This window comes from Photinus pyralis, unplaced genomic scaffold, assembly GCF_008802855.1.
Source record: "Photinus pyralis isolate 1611_PpyrPB1 unplaced genomic scaffold, Ppyr1.3 Ppyr1.4_LG7, whole genome shotgun sequence".
Lineage (NCBI taxonomy): Eukaryota > Metazoa > Arthropoda > Insecta > Coleoptera > Lampyridae > Photinus > Photinus pyralis.
The window spans coordinates 39,256,492-39,273,101 of record NW_022170738.1 but is presented as its reverse complement, the minus strand read 5'-3'; the positions used below and the strand labels follow the sequence as shown (position 1 = coordinate 39,273,101).

The 16,610-nt window shown below is 36.9% G+C and overlaps 1 protein-coding gene across 1 annotated transcript in view; it reads right to left on the bottom strand.

Annotated features, from left to right (window-relative positions):
- Positions 1 to 1,410: 1,410 nt before the first annotated feature.
- The window catches only part of LOC116176236 (metabotropic glutamate receptor 3-like), a 50,843-nt gene continuing 35,643 nt past the window's right edge, over positions 1,411 to 16,610 (bottom strand). The window contains exons 3-4 of the mRNA XM_031494719.1: positions 1,549 to 1,719; positions 1,411 to 1,431 (exon numbers count right to left, since the gene is read on the bottom strand). Coding sequence (XP_031350579.1) covers positions 1,411 to 1,431; positions 1,549 to 1,719 — 192 coding nt within the window. The remainder of the gene's footprint in view (positions 1,432 to 1,548; positions 1,720 to 16,610) is intronic.

Genomic DNA, 16,610 nt, shown 5'->3' with positions numbered 1-16,610 from the left:
AAACCCTTGCAAGATTTTAAAAGCACTTAAACACTCATAAAAAAAGATATTTTAACGGTTGGCGCTGCGTTTTCTCAAACCCGCCGAATAAACGGCCAATTATCAGGGTTAAACAAGAAAATACAAGCTTGAGATCTATTACAGCGGTAGTTCATTCTGGACATTTTATCTTCGTCCTTCGTTACACTTACCAATGGTTGAGCGCCACTCAATTTGTAATTTATCTTACCCCGATGGTAGTAAAAACAGTACAAATCAATTTAGGTACCAAAATAAATACTGGTTTATTCAAACAAATGGCAAAATCTTTCCACAATGGGATAGCGTAACACATAAATATTCAAATCCCAAATTACGATTTAAACGTCTTAAAAAGTTATGTGTGATGCATAAAATTTCAGAAGAAATTTTGTCATTTAAAAGTGGACATAGGGAAAAACAATACACATAAATCTCTATGTTTACTTCTTATTATATAGCACTGTATATAGTTTTAACAAGTAGAATTCGTGTCATTTATATTCGTATTTGTAGCGCAAGTAGGCAAACCAATATTCCAGTTTATGGTAAATTAAGAACGTGCCTTTTTTCAGGTTTGGGTTCGACTACCTTGGTCTTTTCGCCATTCACACCCACCATGGTAAGTACTTTTCTATATTTTATTGTACATCTCTATCGATTTTAGGTATCTGAGATTTTTGTCAGGTTAATACTAAAAAACGTTTATTTATCTAGTTGTTCTCAACGTTTCTTATGCCAGTTTCGTTAGATGATGATATAAACAATACGTAATTTTGTTACGTAGAATATCCCTAATTTTTATTCGAATTTTGGAGGAACTAAATAAACTAATATTCTAGCATGGTAAATCAAAGTGGTGTTATACACGTTTATCAAATTATTGCTAAAAGAACGTTTATGTTTATAAATATTATCAACGTAGAACATGAACTCTATGGTTTATATATACAAATAAAAAACGTATTTTAAACGTAGGCTTTAACATTGAAAAAAACATTGAAAGGTGCGTAAATTGTTAAAGAAATGTCAATTAATCAGAAGAAGAGTGATACCGAGACCAAGAATAAATTCGTATTTAATTCCCATAATAACCATGTTCTTTCTCAAGATACTCATAATTAGAATGGATTAAAATAAACAAAAAATGGATCACGAGATTCAATACATAATATTATTAAACACAAAATTGCATGTTTAAGAAACAAATGTCATACTGGTTTGCGAATTAGGGGTATTTTGCATTTCCCGCATTTCCAGAGTCGGTTACAATAGACCTCGACTACTTTAATGCCCCAACAATCGCAGAGCAAAATTAATCTGGCTTATAGCAACGTAAAATTCGCTTTTGTTGTTAATGTCTTGTTCTCGTGGATTAAATTGTATCAACATTTACATTGAACTTAAGCTCCACTACAACAAAGCTCTATAGACACAAAAATTGGGAGTTAGAGTGGCTTACGTATATTAAAAGCAAGAGTTCCATGTAATTCGTACGGCTTGAAAACTTCCTGAAAACAAAAATTCTACCTTAATTCCGTAGTTGGATTCCTCGTAAATAATTGATATGTAGCTCCAACCCATTAGCCGAACAATATCGACCATTGCTTTTACTTGATAGTGATCCGACGGGATAGTCCGCGTGAAATATTCAAATCGCTGCTTATTGCTAAGTTCGGGACTTGTAGAGAAAAAGGACACCTGCAACGAAAGTGCGTAATTAGTTTTGTACATTACTGATTCAAAACACTCTTCCACCTTAATTAAATTACTTTTTATTCATCAACGAAGGCAAATAAATTTCCACTTGCTTAATTTTTCTACACGAAATATTATATTAAAAAGGAACACAGGAGGAACCCCTTTTTTTGTGCGGGAGGAATAAATTAGAAAAGTCGGCTCCCCAAGATGCACAAACTTTATACCGTTAATCTGATTATTTTTAATTGCGCATTATATTAAAATACCGGAGAGAGGCCATTAAGGGATGGCTTCGTCCTTATTCATAAAATTGCCACTAACCGTTATATTAACGACGTCGAAAAGATTTAGATACTCGCGATAACGAAATACGTGGCCTGAATCATTTATGGGTTTTTATTTCTCCAGGAAAGAGTTCCCATTTCGTATTTAGTCCCACGAGATTAAAAGTTTACTCGACTCGACTGCCGAACTATATTTATATGAAGGATGAAGCTGATGCTCAATATAGAAATAAGAATTTAATTTTGTTGAAAAAGAAAAACGCACTTCATACCTATCGAACTTGACTCAAAGGCACTGGTGATTTTTAATTAGCACGAAATAAAAGTTTCAGTTGTTTATTTATTCCTTCAAAATAATTAATTCGCCGTTTATTAAATTGCTTCGGGATGTACCAACAAATTTCTAATATGAATGGCAAATGAGATCTTTCTTGGCAAAATAAACACTCAATATTCTAGGACCCCTTTCTACAAATAAAGGTATTAAGGATAAAGACGACTTCAGGATAATGAATGTATATTAATAACATTAATTTTAAGTTACTGTATTTATACGAAAACCCCCTTTTACAAAGTCATTTCGTAATTGACCTAGAAAACGGATGAAAAGGTATCAACAAATGCAAAAAACCGCGTTAGATATCTGCAAAATTAAAGGGTTAGTTCTGAGAAAACTTAAGACCGAAATGCATGCTTGTTGTGTAAGGCCACTGGATAATATTTTAAGGAAAACTAATTTATTTGATCGCTTGTAAGGGAAAACGACGCATCATTGCAGCTAAAACACGAGTTGTAGTAATTGCGTCAAAACCGCCAACGTGCGAAACGTGGACATCAGTCCTCAAGCTTTGTTTCAAACGGACGCTGGGAAATGAAGCGAATTTCCCCACGCTACTTTCGGCCAAGAAGAAAAACAAAAGTCCCTCGTAGTACCCGGCATTACTATCGCTCGCCTAATTAAAACAAGCGAGGTTGTTACTACAACAGCTGTATTTTCATTCGCAAATTAAATTATACAATTAAAACTTTTCGGGGGGGTAGATGACATTTCCCTCTAATACGAATTGCTAATTACCTTGGAAAATAAAGATTAATGTTTCACTTGCTTGAAATATCAAAAAAAGTTTTGTTTGAATAAAACGTTAAAATTAGGGAAGGCGCGCAAAAGTTTTGCTTTCGTAAGGGGCGTAATGAATTTCAATTTTGCTACCAGTTTGTACGTGCAGCTACACGCTCAAGTGGCGTGTCGGTTTTGCCACACCTTTACCTTTGTTTGAGTGGCAGTTTTCTATTTCACCAACGCGTAAGTAAATTGGTAGAGATGTTTCCCGTCAACCTCTGCATTACATGAAATAAATGAAGCAACATCTCGTCTGCAATTTTTTTTATTATTGAAACACTGATACTTCCATAACTACTGTGACATATGCCAAAAAATCTCGTCTACAGCCCTAACTTTTACGACCTGATCAATACAGAAAGCGTATTAATAAAATCGTGGTTTGCTCGTAACTTTTAAAATACAACGATACACCACAAAAGTCAGCGTTCCAAGAAATTGTGTGTCATTCGAAAGTACAAAGAAGTTTCGTGTTACCGCCAGGCAGATTCGTCACCTACTTTTCCTAATTCATTGCCACTGAAGGAGGATCATATCTGTTCCAACATTGACATCTGCCAGGGCCGTGGTAGATAGGGTACTATTTATTCTCTGTACATGTTTGAATTTGCGAGAAAATCCATAGAAAAACCCAATACTTATTAAAGTCAAATTTCAGGACACTAGAAAAAGGGATAAATGCCACATAAAGCTAGCCGTCGGTCGGTCAAGTAATAATTTTTTGCTAAAAAATTCTCGAGTTAATTAAAAAAAATCAAAATTTTGTTTCAAGAAGGGAGGTTGTACTCCTTTTAATTGAAGAGCCTGTTGCAGTTGTTACTGTCTGTAATTCAATAACCGTTTGTCAAGAATGTTCTTATTCGGCAATGAAATAGATGCAGAAGGGATTTTTAAGGAAAAGTATCCCCGGCACGCTTCCAACACAATGTTTTTTTGCTGTAACTTACTCGAAAATTTTTCCTGTCCTGATTTCTCTGAAAATTGACTTCAAACTTTGATTTTCTGAAAATTAATTGCAAAATTAAATACAAAGTGGCTATAAAGTTTGTTGATGGAAATTCAAAAGAATTTCAGTTTACAGATTTTCTCTATCAATTCAAATTAAATAGTTTAATTTTCGTGGCCACTATATCTGAACTAACCTGAACTTAATATCGAACCTAATAAACATATACAGTTCTATACACAGTTTCTAAAAAATAATAATGGACCAGGGCTGTAACTTTTGATCTAGTAGCCCAATCTTGGAACGGTTTGAAATTATGGATTCTACAGGCCACATTCTATGAGAAAATGTTTTTTTTCCGGTCGATGTGAGACAATTTTTTTTTGGGCTCTTAAAAAAAGGCAGTGTATAACCTTCCTTTTTTAACAAAAATCGACTACACCAAAATTTCTCGGCAAAACAATTTTTCTTATTAATTTTGGTGCGTAGAATCCAAATCGAATCGCACTTTTTCGATTAGACTTTTCAATCAAAAGTTTTAACCATTCCGAAAGAAAATTCAAAGGGCTGTAACTTTTGATCCAGTAGCCCAATCTTGGAACTGTTTGAAATTATGGAATCTACAGGCCATATTCTATGAGAAAATGTTTTTTTCCGGTCGATCTGAGACAATTTTTTTTTGGGGCCTCAAAAAAAGGCAGTGTATAACCTTCCTTTTTGACAAAAAATCGACTACACCAAAATTTCTCGGGAAAACACTTTTTCTTATTAATTTTGGTGCGTCGAATCCAAAAGGATTCGTACTTTTTCGATTAGACTTCTCAATCAAAAGTTATGGACTAAAAACCAATTTCGAAAGAAAATTCAAAGTGCTGTAACTTTTGATCCAGTAGCCCAATCTTGGAACTGTTTGAAATTATGGAATCTACAGGCCATATTCTAGATTATAATAATAATAATAATTATTATTATTACTGTCGCTATCTTTTTCGTTGCTCGAAACGGAACGCCCGAAAAAAACTATTCATCTGAATTGCACAGTGTCTACGTACGTGGTTCAGAACCGCCTGTCTGTCAGACACAACTGACGCTCGGCTGATGATGGCTGTTTAAGTCGAAATCGATAGCCTATAGAAAAAATAAAAATTGTTGAGTCTCGATTCTTGTATTCGTTTAGATTTAACACTCAAGACATAGAATGGAGCCTTAGTCAATATTGTTTTTTTCGTTCAATAGCCCTTATGGACATTTCATGCTTCAATGAGAATACAAACATGAAATAATTTTTAATTTCTGATCGAATGACGCAAATACCAAGTCTGTAAGTGATGTAGTTCCGCGGCCTTTGTGCCTCAGACAGACAGACAGACATCAAGAGCGAAAAGGTGCACTAAAATACCTTTTTGTCTCTCAACGCTCAAACTCGTTTTGGATGCAAATAAAAAATAACAGAAAAATTAGAAAACCTTTATACAACTATTGTATTACGTGAGAAATAAATCTTAATTTTGTGAAGTAATAATAAGCTTTTAATAATAATAAGTTTAGTTATAATAAATTACAGAGGATTGTAGGCGACAAAGACAAGGTAAAATTTGGATATGTACTAATAAATAATTTAATAACACAATATGACGAAATAATTAAACAAACATACAAACGTAACAATCTAAAAAACTTATTCCTTAGACAATTATTATTTAAATAAAATAACAATTTTTGGATTACAAAAAAGATATATTTGGAATTACTTATGTTGTAACGAGATTTTGGCCTGCTTGATTTGAAATAAAAAAGGCTACTATTTTGTTACTCCTTCGAAAACTGACAAACTCCTGTGTTTGAGTACTCTCACTATTACTTAAAGATTTTCTTATTTATGACACTGCTTCTTCGAAGGGGATGATGTATAAAATTTGATGAGCCATTAGCGACAAACACCCCAATATTATTTTTCAGTCGAGCTGCCGCATTACAGTGTGTTAGTAGCGGTTGCCATTTATGATATTTGATTAGTAAGTGAATACATTCTGAAATTTTTTAGTGAGTAACCATTTACCACTATAATTCATATGTAATCCACGACGAGTAAAATGGTAAAGCGTTAAAAAAATCGTTTAAGTTACGTTAAAATCTTCAATATATGTAGGGTAGAAGTTCGTCTTACATGGCGAACGGACGTGTTTTGAGCGAGCTCCGGCCTTTTTTAGTGGTTTTTTGTGTTTGTATAGGTTTAAAAATGTATGTCGGTAGCGTACAAAATTTGCAATTGTTTAGTGCTTATTTCATCGAAATCGGTCCAGTGGCTGAGATTTTACGAATTTTTACAGTTTTAAGTTTAATCTCAAGATTCATAACGCGCGAGACTAATTAAATCGTGAGAAGACAGGGCAGGAACCTCCAATCAACAGGACAAAAAAGAACGTAAAGCTAAGATAAGTGCTTACTTGCTTACTTACTCACTTACTTAGAATTAAGGCTAAATTTAATTTAAAAGTGAACAAAGGGGAAAAGATAGAATAGAGAGGCGCAAGTCACTGGGAGCTACATTGAATATACCTACTTCGAATCGGGGTGGAACAAATTGACCCTTGGGAAAGGAAATATAAACTTGTCAACCGGAGACATATAAAGAAACTAAGCCATAAATTACAATATTTAAGCTCTCAAATTTCGGTCTAATAGGCATGATTGACAAAAAAAGGAAACCTTTCTTACCAAATTTCAGCGGCTTTTTTTTCCTGTTTTTTTGCGCTTTTTACTTTCGTTAGTACCTTTAGTTTAGAGTCTCCCAGACACAATAGAATATACGGGGCGGTCAAAGATAGACTGAAGGGGCACGTCTCGGTGACTTAACAATTAACTTAACTAAATTATCTCTCCTAGGTATCTCTTTTAGCGATCAATAAACAGCACCAACCACCCAAACCAGGATTAAGACCTTAAAGACAAGTACTCGTAACAGCGATCAAATAGAAGTGCGATCAAAAGAATACATCCTAGAATGCATCAGTATAAATAAGGATGGGGACTGCCTGTTTGGAGCCATTGCGCACCAACTGAGGCGACTGCCAGTGACATCAGAGCCTCACAGGAAATTAACCAAATGATTAAAAAAGAAATCAACGCATACATCAGGGAAAACCTGGAAGATTTCTACCCACAATTGATAGGAGACGTAGACGGATACGTGGAGGGAAGAAGGAGAGAACCAGCAGGGTTGCGGAAATCGTAATCAAGAAGCACCGATGCATTGAGGCGGAGAAATTTGAAGGAAAAGCAAGAGTATATCCATGGCCCAAATCAAGATGAAAATAAGAAGACTAACAATCATAGGATGCCACATCCCCTCGGACAAAAGAGGGCAGGCGGAACTCAGAAATCGAAGTGAAACAACAACAAAAAGTGCGAAAAGAACCGAGGTATCATACTAGGCGACTTCAATGCACAACTAGGCAGACTGGACGGAAGTGAATAGGAGGAAGGGAACGGCAGCGACCTTTACGAACATGGTACACCTACATGGACTGAGGGTAGAAAACATATTCGGCAAGTCCAAAATGGTTACATGTAATCAAAGGAAATCAGCGTCACGAACACAGCAGACATTATGGGCAAAAACAGTAGGATCGGACCACAAAATGGTAAAGGGGAAAGTAAAGAGGGGGGAGGGGAAGAAGAGAACAGGAAGGAAAGGACAAGGAGCACAACGGGGAAACCGATGGGCGGAATGTGAAACTTCTGTCAGAGGAGAAGAAAAGAAAGGAGTACCGAAAGCAGTGGTAAAAGATTAGAAGCAAAAAGGGGATGGGATACCATATGGAAAAAGATCGGCGAAACGATCAAAGAAGCAACAAGGAAAACACTAGGGAAACAGAAACCGCCCATGTGACCGAACAGAAAGCGGGCCAAAACCCACACTAACCTGAAACAAAGAAGAAGCTAAGGGAAGCCAAGGAAGAAGAAAACAGAGCCTATGAGCAACACGAAATCAAGGAATTCGCCGAGTTCGCGGAGATCGCCAAACTCAGACCAATGGAGAGGAATACGGAAATGTAATGGTATAGGCACATCAGAAAATATAAAAAGAGGAAACAAGGGGGAAACAGAAAATATATACCAATATACAATGGTTCTGGAAGAAAACCGAACACCAAAAGAAAACCAGGGGGATCAAACAAGGATGTCCGTTTCCCCAAGGCTCTTCGCGATAGCACTAGACCACGCTATAGAACAAACAAGGATGGTGGTGAGGAACCTTAGCATAGGCGACCAATTACAACTACCGACATTACTGGCGTACGCGGACGATCTACTCGTAACCGCGGATAATTTATAAGACACTGAGGACTTCGTCCAGGCCATCGGGATACCAGGTACACCAGGAAATGGTGGACCTACAAACATACAACGAAAAGAGCTACATGATGACAAGAGTGCCAGCAAACAACACCCCCCAGTACAAAGAAGGAGAGAAGACCATAGCCGGGAAGGAGATAACCATGAAGCACAAGATCAAATATACGGGAACGTATGTACATAAGCAGCACCCTCAGCAGGCACAACGCAGTGAAAGACAGAATAACCAACGCATTCAGAATCACACACGGAATCTGGAACTTCATACGAGCGAAGAAAGTACCGGACAGCTTGAAATGATGATTTACAACACGATCGTAGCACCGACAATCTTATACGGAATTAACACTTCAGCGCCAACAAAGAGCAACAGACGAACATTGAGGAGGGCGGAGTGGAAGGCACTCAGGATACTGAAGAAAACAGCAACCTCACAAGAAAGCAGAGAAGAGAACTATTAGAGGAAAAGACGTTTGCCAGGAGACTGAAGATGAGGCAGATGAGATACTGGGGACATACCAACAGGAGGAACAAAGACCACATCATTCGGGCTGCCAAGATTCTATGTACCTCGGAATGGAAGGTAGGCCGACCCTGCCAAACATGGAACACCACCATAAACCAAACGGTAGAGGTCTCGGGGATTACCATGGGAAGATGGGAAGAGAATAGCAGAGACAAACATCAAAGGAAGAAAGAAAGCAGAAGAATACTGGAGGTGGAGGAAGAATCAGCCACAAAGACAAGTAGCCAAGGGGAGGAGGAAAAGGGGACAGAAAGTAATGCGGGGAGAGGACAACAATAAAGAGAGCCTAACACGAGGGAAAACAGGGAAGGGAACGAGACCAAAGGATAGGAACATCGGAAGCCAATGAACGCCCGGAGAAGAAGCTATCACTAGAAAGCAGAGTTCCCTCTAAGGCAGAATACCAGTGGCGAAGCTGTGGCCGTACCCGTTCGGGTCGGATAACACCCAGTTAGCCGCCCCCCCCACAACCCCCCAATCCACAAAATCCACCACATTGTTTGGCATATGTCGCGGCCCAGCGCGATGGCAACAAAGTAGTGGAGAAACGTCCCTGATAGTGTCTACCAGGGACGCATCCTCACGACAGTTGACTAAATCCTGGGAGAGGCGGCGACGCCAGGCATATGTCAAAGTTTCAAGTTTCAGTTACGTTAAAATCTTCAATATATGTAGATAGCTTACAATTAGTGATGTCGAATGTGGTATTATTACTGAATGGCTAAATGCAGAACTTTATGTAGATTAAGTTTCCCTTTCAGAGTTTCTTCTAACCCTACAAATAACGAAGTTATGGTAAAAAAAATCCAAAAATGTCATTTTCGAAAATGCGCTGGTGCTCATTTATTTTCGAAGATTTCAAAAAATTATTTTAACAATATAATGATTTTTTCTCAGCTTTCTGAAACAAAATTTGAGCTTCGAGTAAATCACATCAACTTTCTTACTTCTTATGGACGCCATATTGGATTTTTATATCATTCGATAGTAAAATAATTACAAAATCAGCAATACTAAACCATTAGTATTTCATTGGGAATCTATCTTGTATTTTTTCCTCCAAATTTATAATGTATTTCTTATGGCCATGTCGATGGTGACTATGTGAGACAGTAAACGAACGACTTTGGTTTCAATCACAATCAGCCATGGAATTATTGCCATAAGAAATACATTGTAAAATTTGAGGCAAAAATGCAAAGTTGATTCCCACATGAAATACTAAGTGTATAGTATCACTGGTTTTGTAATTTGTTCTCTATCGAATGCCATAAAAATATTCAATAAGGCGTCCATAAGAAAGTTGATGTGATTTATGCGAAACTAACAAATGAAATTTTTAGCACCATCGGAAAGCTGAGAAAATTTACCAAAGGTAAACGTTAAAACTATTTTTTGATATCTTTGAAAATAAATGAACGCCAGCGCATTTTCGAAAATGACAACTTAATCTACATAAAATTCTGCAATGCTTTGCCCGTTTAAGCGACTTTGTGTCGTCTTATGGTTTACGATCCCCATACTAACCATCGGAAAAGACCCTGGAAAAAACTCACCCTGTATATGTAGATTAATAACAGCGAGAATGTTAATTTCTTTAACCAATTTTTGTAATGTTGTTGGTAAGTTGAAGAAGTCATAGTCGTTAGTATAAGCTTTGGTGGAATTAGAAGTTTTGACGTCCATTTTGAATTGCTCTAAAATAAAACTTATTCAATAAATTTTATTTTTAATATTGACATTCTTAGCAAGGTGATAATTTTGCCCTTAGTAATCATCAGTGATCCTTTAGCCAATCAACAAAAAGTAAATTTTTAAATTTCTTAAATTTACTGTTGGCTGATTGGCTAATTGGATCAACGGACTGAAGCATATATTATATGTGCCGGACTAAAATGCTCCGGATATATGCTGTAAATAGCATCATCGTCGTTTATTGCAACCGCTTAAAGAAACGTCAATTATTCTGCGATCACCGAAAAACGAGGAAACCATTTTTCATACGTATTGGGAACATAGGCCAATTAGGGCCAAGAAATATAGAAACCTTTTGCTTTCCTTACAGTACAAAATCGCGAATTATGCGCAATTGGTTTGCTTTGGATCGATATCGTACATTCTGTTATTGCAATACGCATTTTTGTCATTTCCTAAATTCATTTCTTTTAGCTGGAATAGAGTAACCTACTTTGGTATACGGCGCCACCTCATTAGAAGGTGTAGTTTTCTGTGGAAATTTCACACACGTGCTCCTTTAGATCGCCCGATTTTTCTAATCTGAAGAAGACAATTAAATAGTAATGTACAAATTTGCAAAATAATGGCAATAAAGTAAGTATCCAGAAAAGATACAACAAATTTCACGCTCTAACTTTGCATACAACTACCTTAAGGAGCCACCCACCATTTCCTTCAATAACTTTAATTACAACAAGATGAGTTCATTAACTCTAGGGGAAATCAATGGGGCTAAAGGCGAAATTACCAATTACAGATTCAAATTGCCTACACTTGTTCGGTTCCGTCAGGTAGAGTAACAGTAGTAACTGACATCTAATAGAAACCGTCTTCCATTTTCAATAATTTAACAGATCAAACGAGCAAACTCTCGAGCATATTTTTCGAGCTGGTTGTTAGGACAAGAGGGAGGTTTTCCTTAAGGGTGTTGAGTGAGTAAACTAAATGGTTATCTTCCTATATAACGAAATCCAAGAATAATATTGAAACCCCGCGCTGTTGTTATTTTACTTAATAGTTTCTTTACCCAAAGCACACTCTACAATCTAAATTTTTCAGAAAGCTTTTATTATCGGGTTCGCATTTTCTAAGTGTTTCTAATATCAATGTTTATTTTATCATAACTCAAATGCAATGACGGAAATCTATCCAAGTGAAAAATAATGTCAGTTCTGGTTTCGATAATTTGGTAACCCCAGGCAATAGGAAACCTTCACTGAACAAGAGAGCTTTATTAAATTTCTTCATAAACGTCTCTCAGGCTCTCAAATTCTCTACTAGGCCCTCCATTTCCCTTTAACTTCGTATCAAATACTGTTGAGGTTCATCCCAAATTTCCCCTTTCTCCTTCATCTTTCACTTCACCTCTAGTTCACTTTCACGTTATCTTAAATTTTTCTCAAATTCTCCGCTAATTCCCTTCGTACTAAACCATATCATTTTTTAAGTTCGCTATTAAGTGCTTTAGAATTTCACCGAGTTGCTCCTCGTGCATCCTAGAATTTCTCATTTTATGTTCCGCTCAAATTGTCAAGTTCCTAACAAATCCTCCTCTTTTCCCCCAAATTTATTCGTAAACCAATTTTGAGGCCATCAAACTGTTTTCTAACAAATCACTCTCAAGATCCTCCACGATCCCATGACTTTCGCTCAGATTCTTATTCCTGGAGGTTTTACTTAAATTACCAAAGTAAAAAATCGGCAAATTTCTCTCCTGTTGACACTGATAATGAAGACGACCGAGGGACTTGCGGTATAAGAAGCCAACCCTGCACTCTCTAGTAGGGCGGATGAGCGGTTGCGGGTTAGGGAGTACTCCGTTGTTCAGGAAGTGAGAAATCACTTCAAAGGCGGAAGAATTCTTCGGAATCAACGGCGTCAGGATGGAGAAGGTCAGGGAAAACCATTAAAGACTTCACGATATCCCTTGAGAAGTGCCAGAGAAAGATGAAAGAATATGAAATTTTTCGGAGTTAAAATAGTAAGATGGAAGAGAGAAGAAGGTATAAATATATCAATACTGAAGGAGGAAGAAGACAATATTGGAGGCTAAAACAGTTAAGAAAAGAAACTGATGAAGCTAGGAAAAGGTGGTGGGAAAATCAATGTAATCAAATAGAAAATCTTGATAGAACAGGCGCGTACCACCGGATTAACGAGGATCATTAAGATCTGGTTGTAGCAATGAGGTAGAAGGCAGGAATGGAAATGTACCGAAAGAAGAGAAAGAAAGTCGATGGAAAGAGAATATGGTAGATTCTCGGGTAGATCTCTATGAAACATATGACAAACTAAGGCAATTGGAACTGGAAACTGAAGCATCAGTCTGTCCTGACAATATAGGAGCCAGCATGATGTTTACTGAAGTAGAAAATGCATTGAAAGATATGAAATCAGGTAAAGCTACGGGGAGAGATGGAATTCCAGTAAAGGTATTAAGGTGTCTTCAGGAAGAAAGAGTGAAGGAATTAACATTTCTATGTAATGATATAATATACGATTCAAGGGAATCTCCTGAAGATTTTCTGAAGACTGATGATACCTCTGTGGTGAGCAAGAAGGGAGTTTCAAAGAACTATTGAAGAAACCTCGAGGCAGTTTCAAGAAAGTTTGCTGAAAGCTTTAATGGACTCTCACGCAAGTTTTAGCTCCATACATAAGATGGACACAGCAAATTTTAAAATTTAATTTAAGTGAATCTTCGAGGTAACTTGAAAGAAATTTTGAAGAAGGTTCAGGGAAGATTCAGGAAGCGAACTCGAAAATATTTTACAGAAATGTCTATTGGAACTTAAGGATGAAGGTTTCGAGGAATTTTAGAAAAAGTTTCGGCTAAGGAGATTTTGGGAAGACTTAAAAGAAGTTTCAAAAAAGGAACATTGAAGCAAAAGTTTACTTGAACTGGAGCAGTCTGGCAAATTTGTAAATTAGGAACCAAATCGTCCTATTTAGTACGACCCCCTGTTACACACTACCCTATATTTTAAGTAGTCAATTCTCTATTCCTTCGATAGACGGCTTTCTTTTGGGGTCGGTTGCATATATTTAGACAGCACGTCACTATTGGTAAAACTTCCCTTCCCCTTAATACTCCCTATTGTTTTTATTGAAAGGGAGGAAATTTTGTCCAACGTTCTAAGAACTACGACTTCATGCATATAAATTGAGCCTTTTCTCGTTCAATAGCAATTACGAGTGGTCTTTTACTTTATTGAACGAATGTACAAAAAGCATCCATCCAGCTCCTTCATACATATTAAAGCAAATGCAAATCTGAGACACATTTTTCCTCAAGGATATCACGCTCAGATTTCGTTTTAATATTTTACGCAAGAAAGCCTCAAAGCGTACTTCAAGTTAAACGGAACGGTATCTTTTGTTCAATAAATATTTGTTGTCTCTTTACAGACATCTCACGTAGCAAGGGGGTGATAAATAAAAGTATCTTTTGATCTCAAGGAAATGGATACCGATTCCAAACGGCCAATTAGTCTTTCAAGTGAATCAAATTCGAAGCATGTGTGCCTTACCAACGTAAGTCCAGAGAGTGACGCATACGTTTTACATAATGCAGTGCTATCTTTCTAAAGTGGCACTTTAGTTACGGAGATTTTCTGAAGACCGCGGAAAGCGGCTTTAAGCACACAATAAAATAACCTATGCAGTAAAAATAAAATTGAAAATGCCATTCTGTGAGCATGAAATCGGTCACAAACGGTAACGCGACGCAGTAAATTGCGTCGACTTCAATTAGCCGTGGAAGAGATAAAATCCTAATTCCTGTGTTTCCTCCCAAATCGGCCTACTATGTGTAAATTTACGCGCTTTTCCCAAACGAATCCTTGCCAAAATGCAAATACGCGCCCCTTTTTATCCTATAAATAAATGAGCTCGACCGAATCTGCTTTCACGTCGGTTGACACAAACGGCATTAGTTTAGTCGTGTAAACAAAAATTGTTGGTTTTGGCATGCATTTTGGATGAACCAATCAGGGGAATTAGGGACGAATCTGCGAATGGGTATTCAAGTGTTGCAGAAACGGTTTTTATTGAATGCCCGTTTCGAGAATGTGCGGAATTGAAATGTAGAAGGAAACGCGCCCTTGTATCCCCAGATTGAAAGGGAGAACATATTTAACAATATTTGACCAAGGTTTCAATAGTGAAATTCCATTTTTAATTCTGTAGTTTCTTGATCCATTAAAGTGAGCAAGTTACAACTTGCTGTCAACACAAAGGGAGAAATTCCGAAATAAAATACAAACCCATAAACAAGAACCTGACACAATTCGAAATGCTATATTCTAAGAAAGTGAAACACGTCAATTTTGGTTTTCAGGAGGATACATTTCTACGTAAATATGCACCCTCTGAGTCATTTCCGCTCCACAACAACCCTCATATGAGAAATTTCGAATAGAAAATATCAGTTGAGTGACACCTTTCCATTTTTAATTCTGAAGCGTCAAATTCACTTTCAGTACATCAAAGGAATGCGTTTGGCCAGTAACCTACCGGACTTATAACGTAAATAACTATATCATAGCAATCTCAGAACATAAAACATTCTTATTCAATTTCAAACTTTAAGTCGATTTGAGATTTTTGAGTTGTAGATTGTTATGAGGAGGGGGTGACAAACAAGGGTTTGATTTTTACAAATGAATGTGTGTCCCTATTATCGCTCCCATAACAAGATTTTTTGAAATATTCTATATGAGATTTCCAGTTTAATTTTTGGTCGAATTTTGTTTATGCTCCACGTCATAAATTATTAGTTTATGTGTTTTAAGATCGTAATCTAGCGACTGTGTTTTGTTAGAAAAAAACTAGTTTATTCGGAAAAACGGCGCGTTACGCATTACAGTAATAACGAAGGTCTAACAAGTTACAAAGCGAGTACGCATTCGTTATTCCGATGTTAAAATTCCAGTTAAAGTTACAGATCAATCCCTAGGTCTACTTCGTAACTGTAGGTATGTATTTAGTGACAGCATCGCATACAAGACAAGGTAGTATACATTCAAACACGGATATGTACTCCTCGGAAGCTTTCATTAGTTATTCAATATATTGTTAATCAATACACCAAAATAGGGCGTCCGGATTATAAAGAAAATCGCATCTTTACGAAAATAAATGCCCAATATTCCCCATATTCAAATTGCGCCTTTTAACCCTTAATCTGTACAATACCTGCAAAACTCGAGGAGGCCTCCTCTCGCCACAAATAGGCAACCTTTTGCCGCCTACTTCGACACTTCCACTTTATTGCTCGACCCACCTGCTGCTTAGAGGGCGAAATTTATATTCCATGTAATGTATTAATTTCGACGAGGCGAAAGAAATTTCATCACGAACCTACAAAATTGCTTGAAAATATCGAATATTAAAACTCGACTTTTATTTAACGTAGACACGCTTCCGATCCGTGAAAGTACTTTCAACATCCACTTATAATATTTTCCTGCTGTTAAATCGGCAGCCTTTAATCTTGATGAATAATGAAACGATTATTAATGACAAGGTATGTGCATGTTCCAAGTTTTTGCGCGTTGCTTCCTTCCTTGAAGGATTCGTGCAGGGCCGTAGCTAGGGAGTGGCGAGGTGGAGCTGAGTCCCATCTAGAACCTGGTCTTGCGTCCACTGGAAACTACGGTTGATGGTTCCTTTACAAACATTAAAGCGGAAGTATTTATCAAAAACTTCTTAAGTTTTTATCATTTTGAGTTCTATGCATATCTATTTTTAAAAATATCTCCAGACATCCAGTTATCCCTCTAGCAGTTCCTAATAATTCTCCAGGAAATCTTCTAAACACCCCCAAACCTTTGTCATTGGTTCATATGGTCTAGACATGCACCTTAAAATTATTGTTTCAGGGATAGTGTTCATCAGATTTATCGAACAACTCAGATT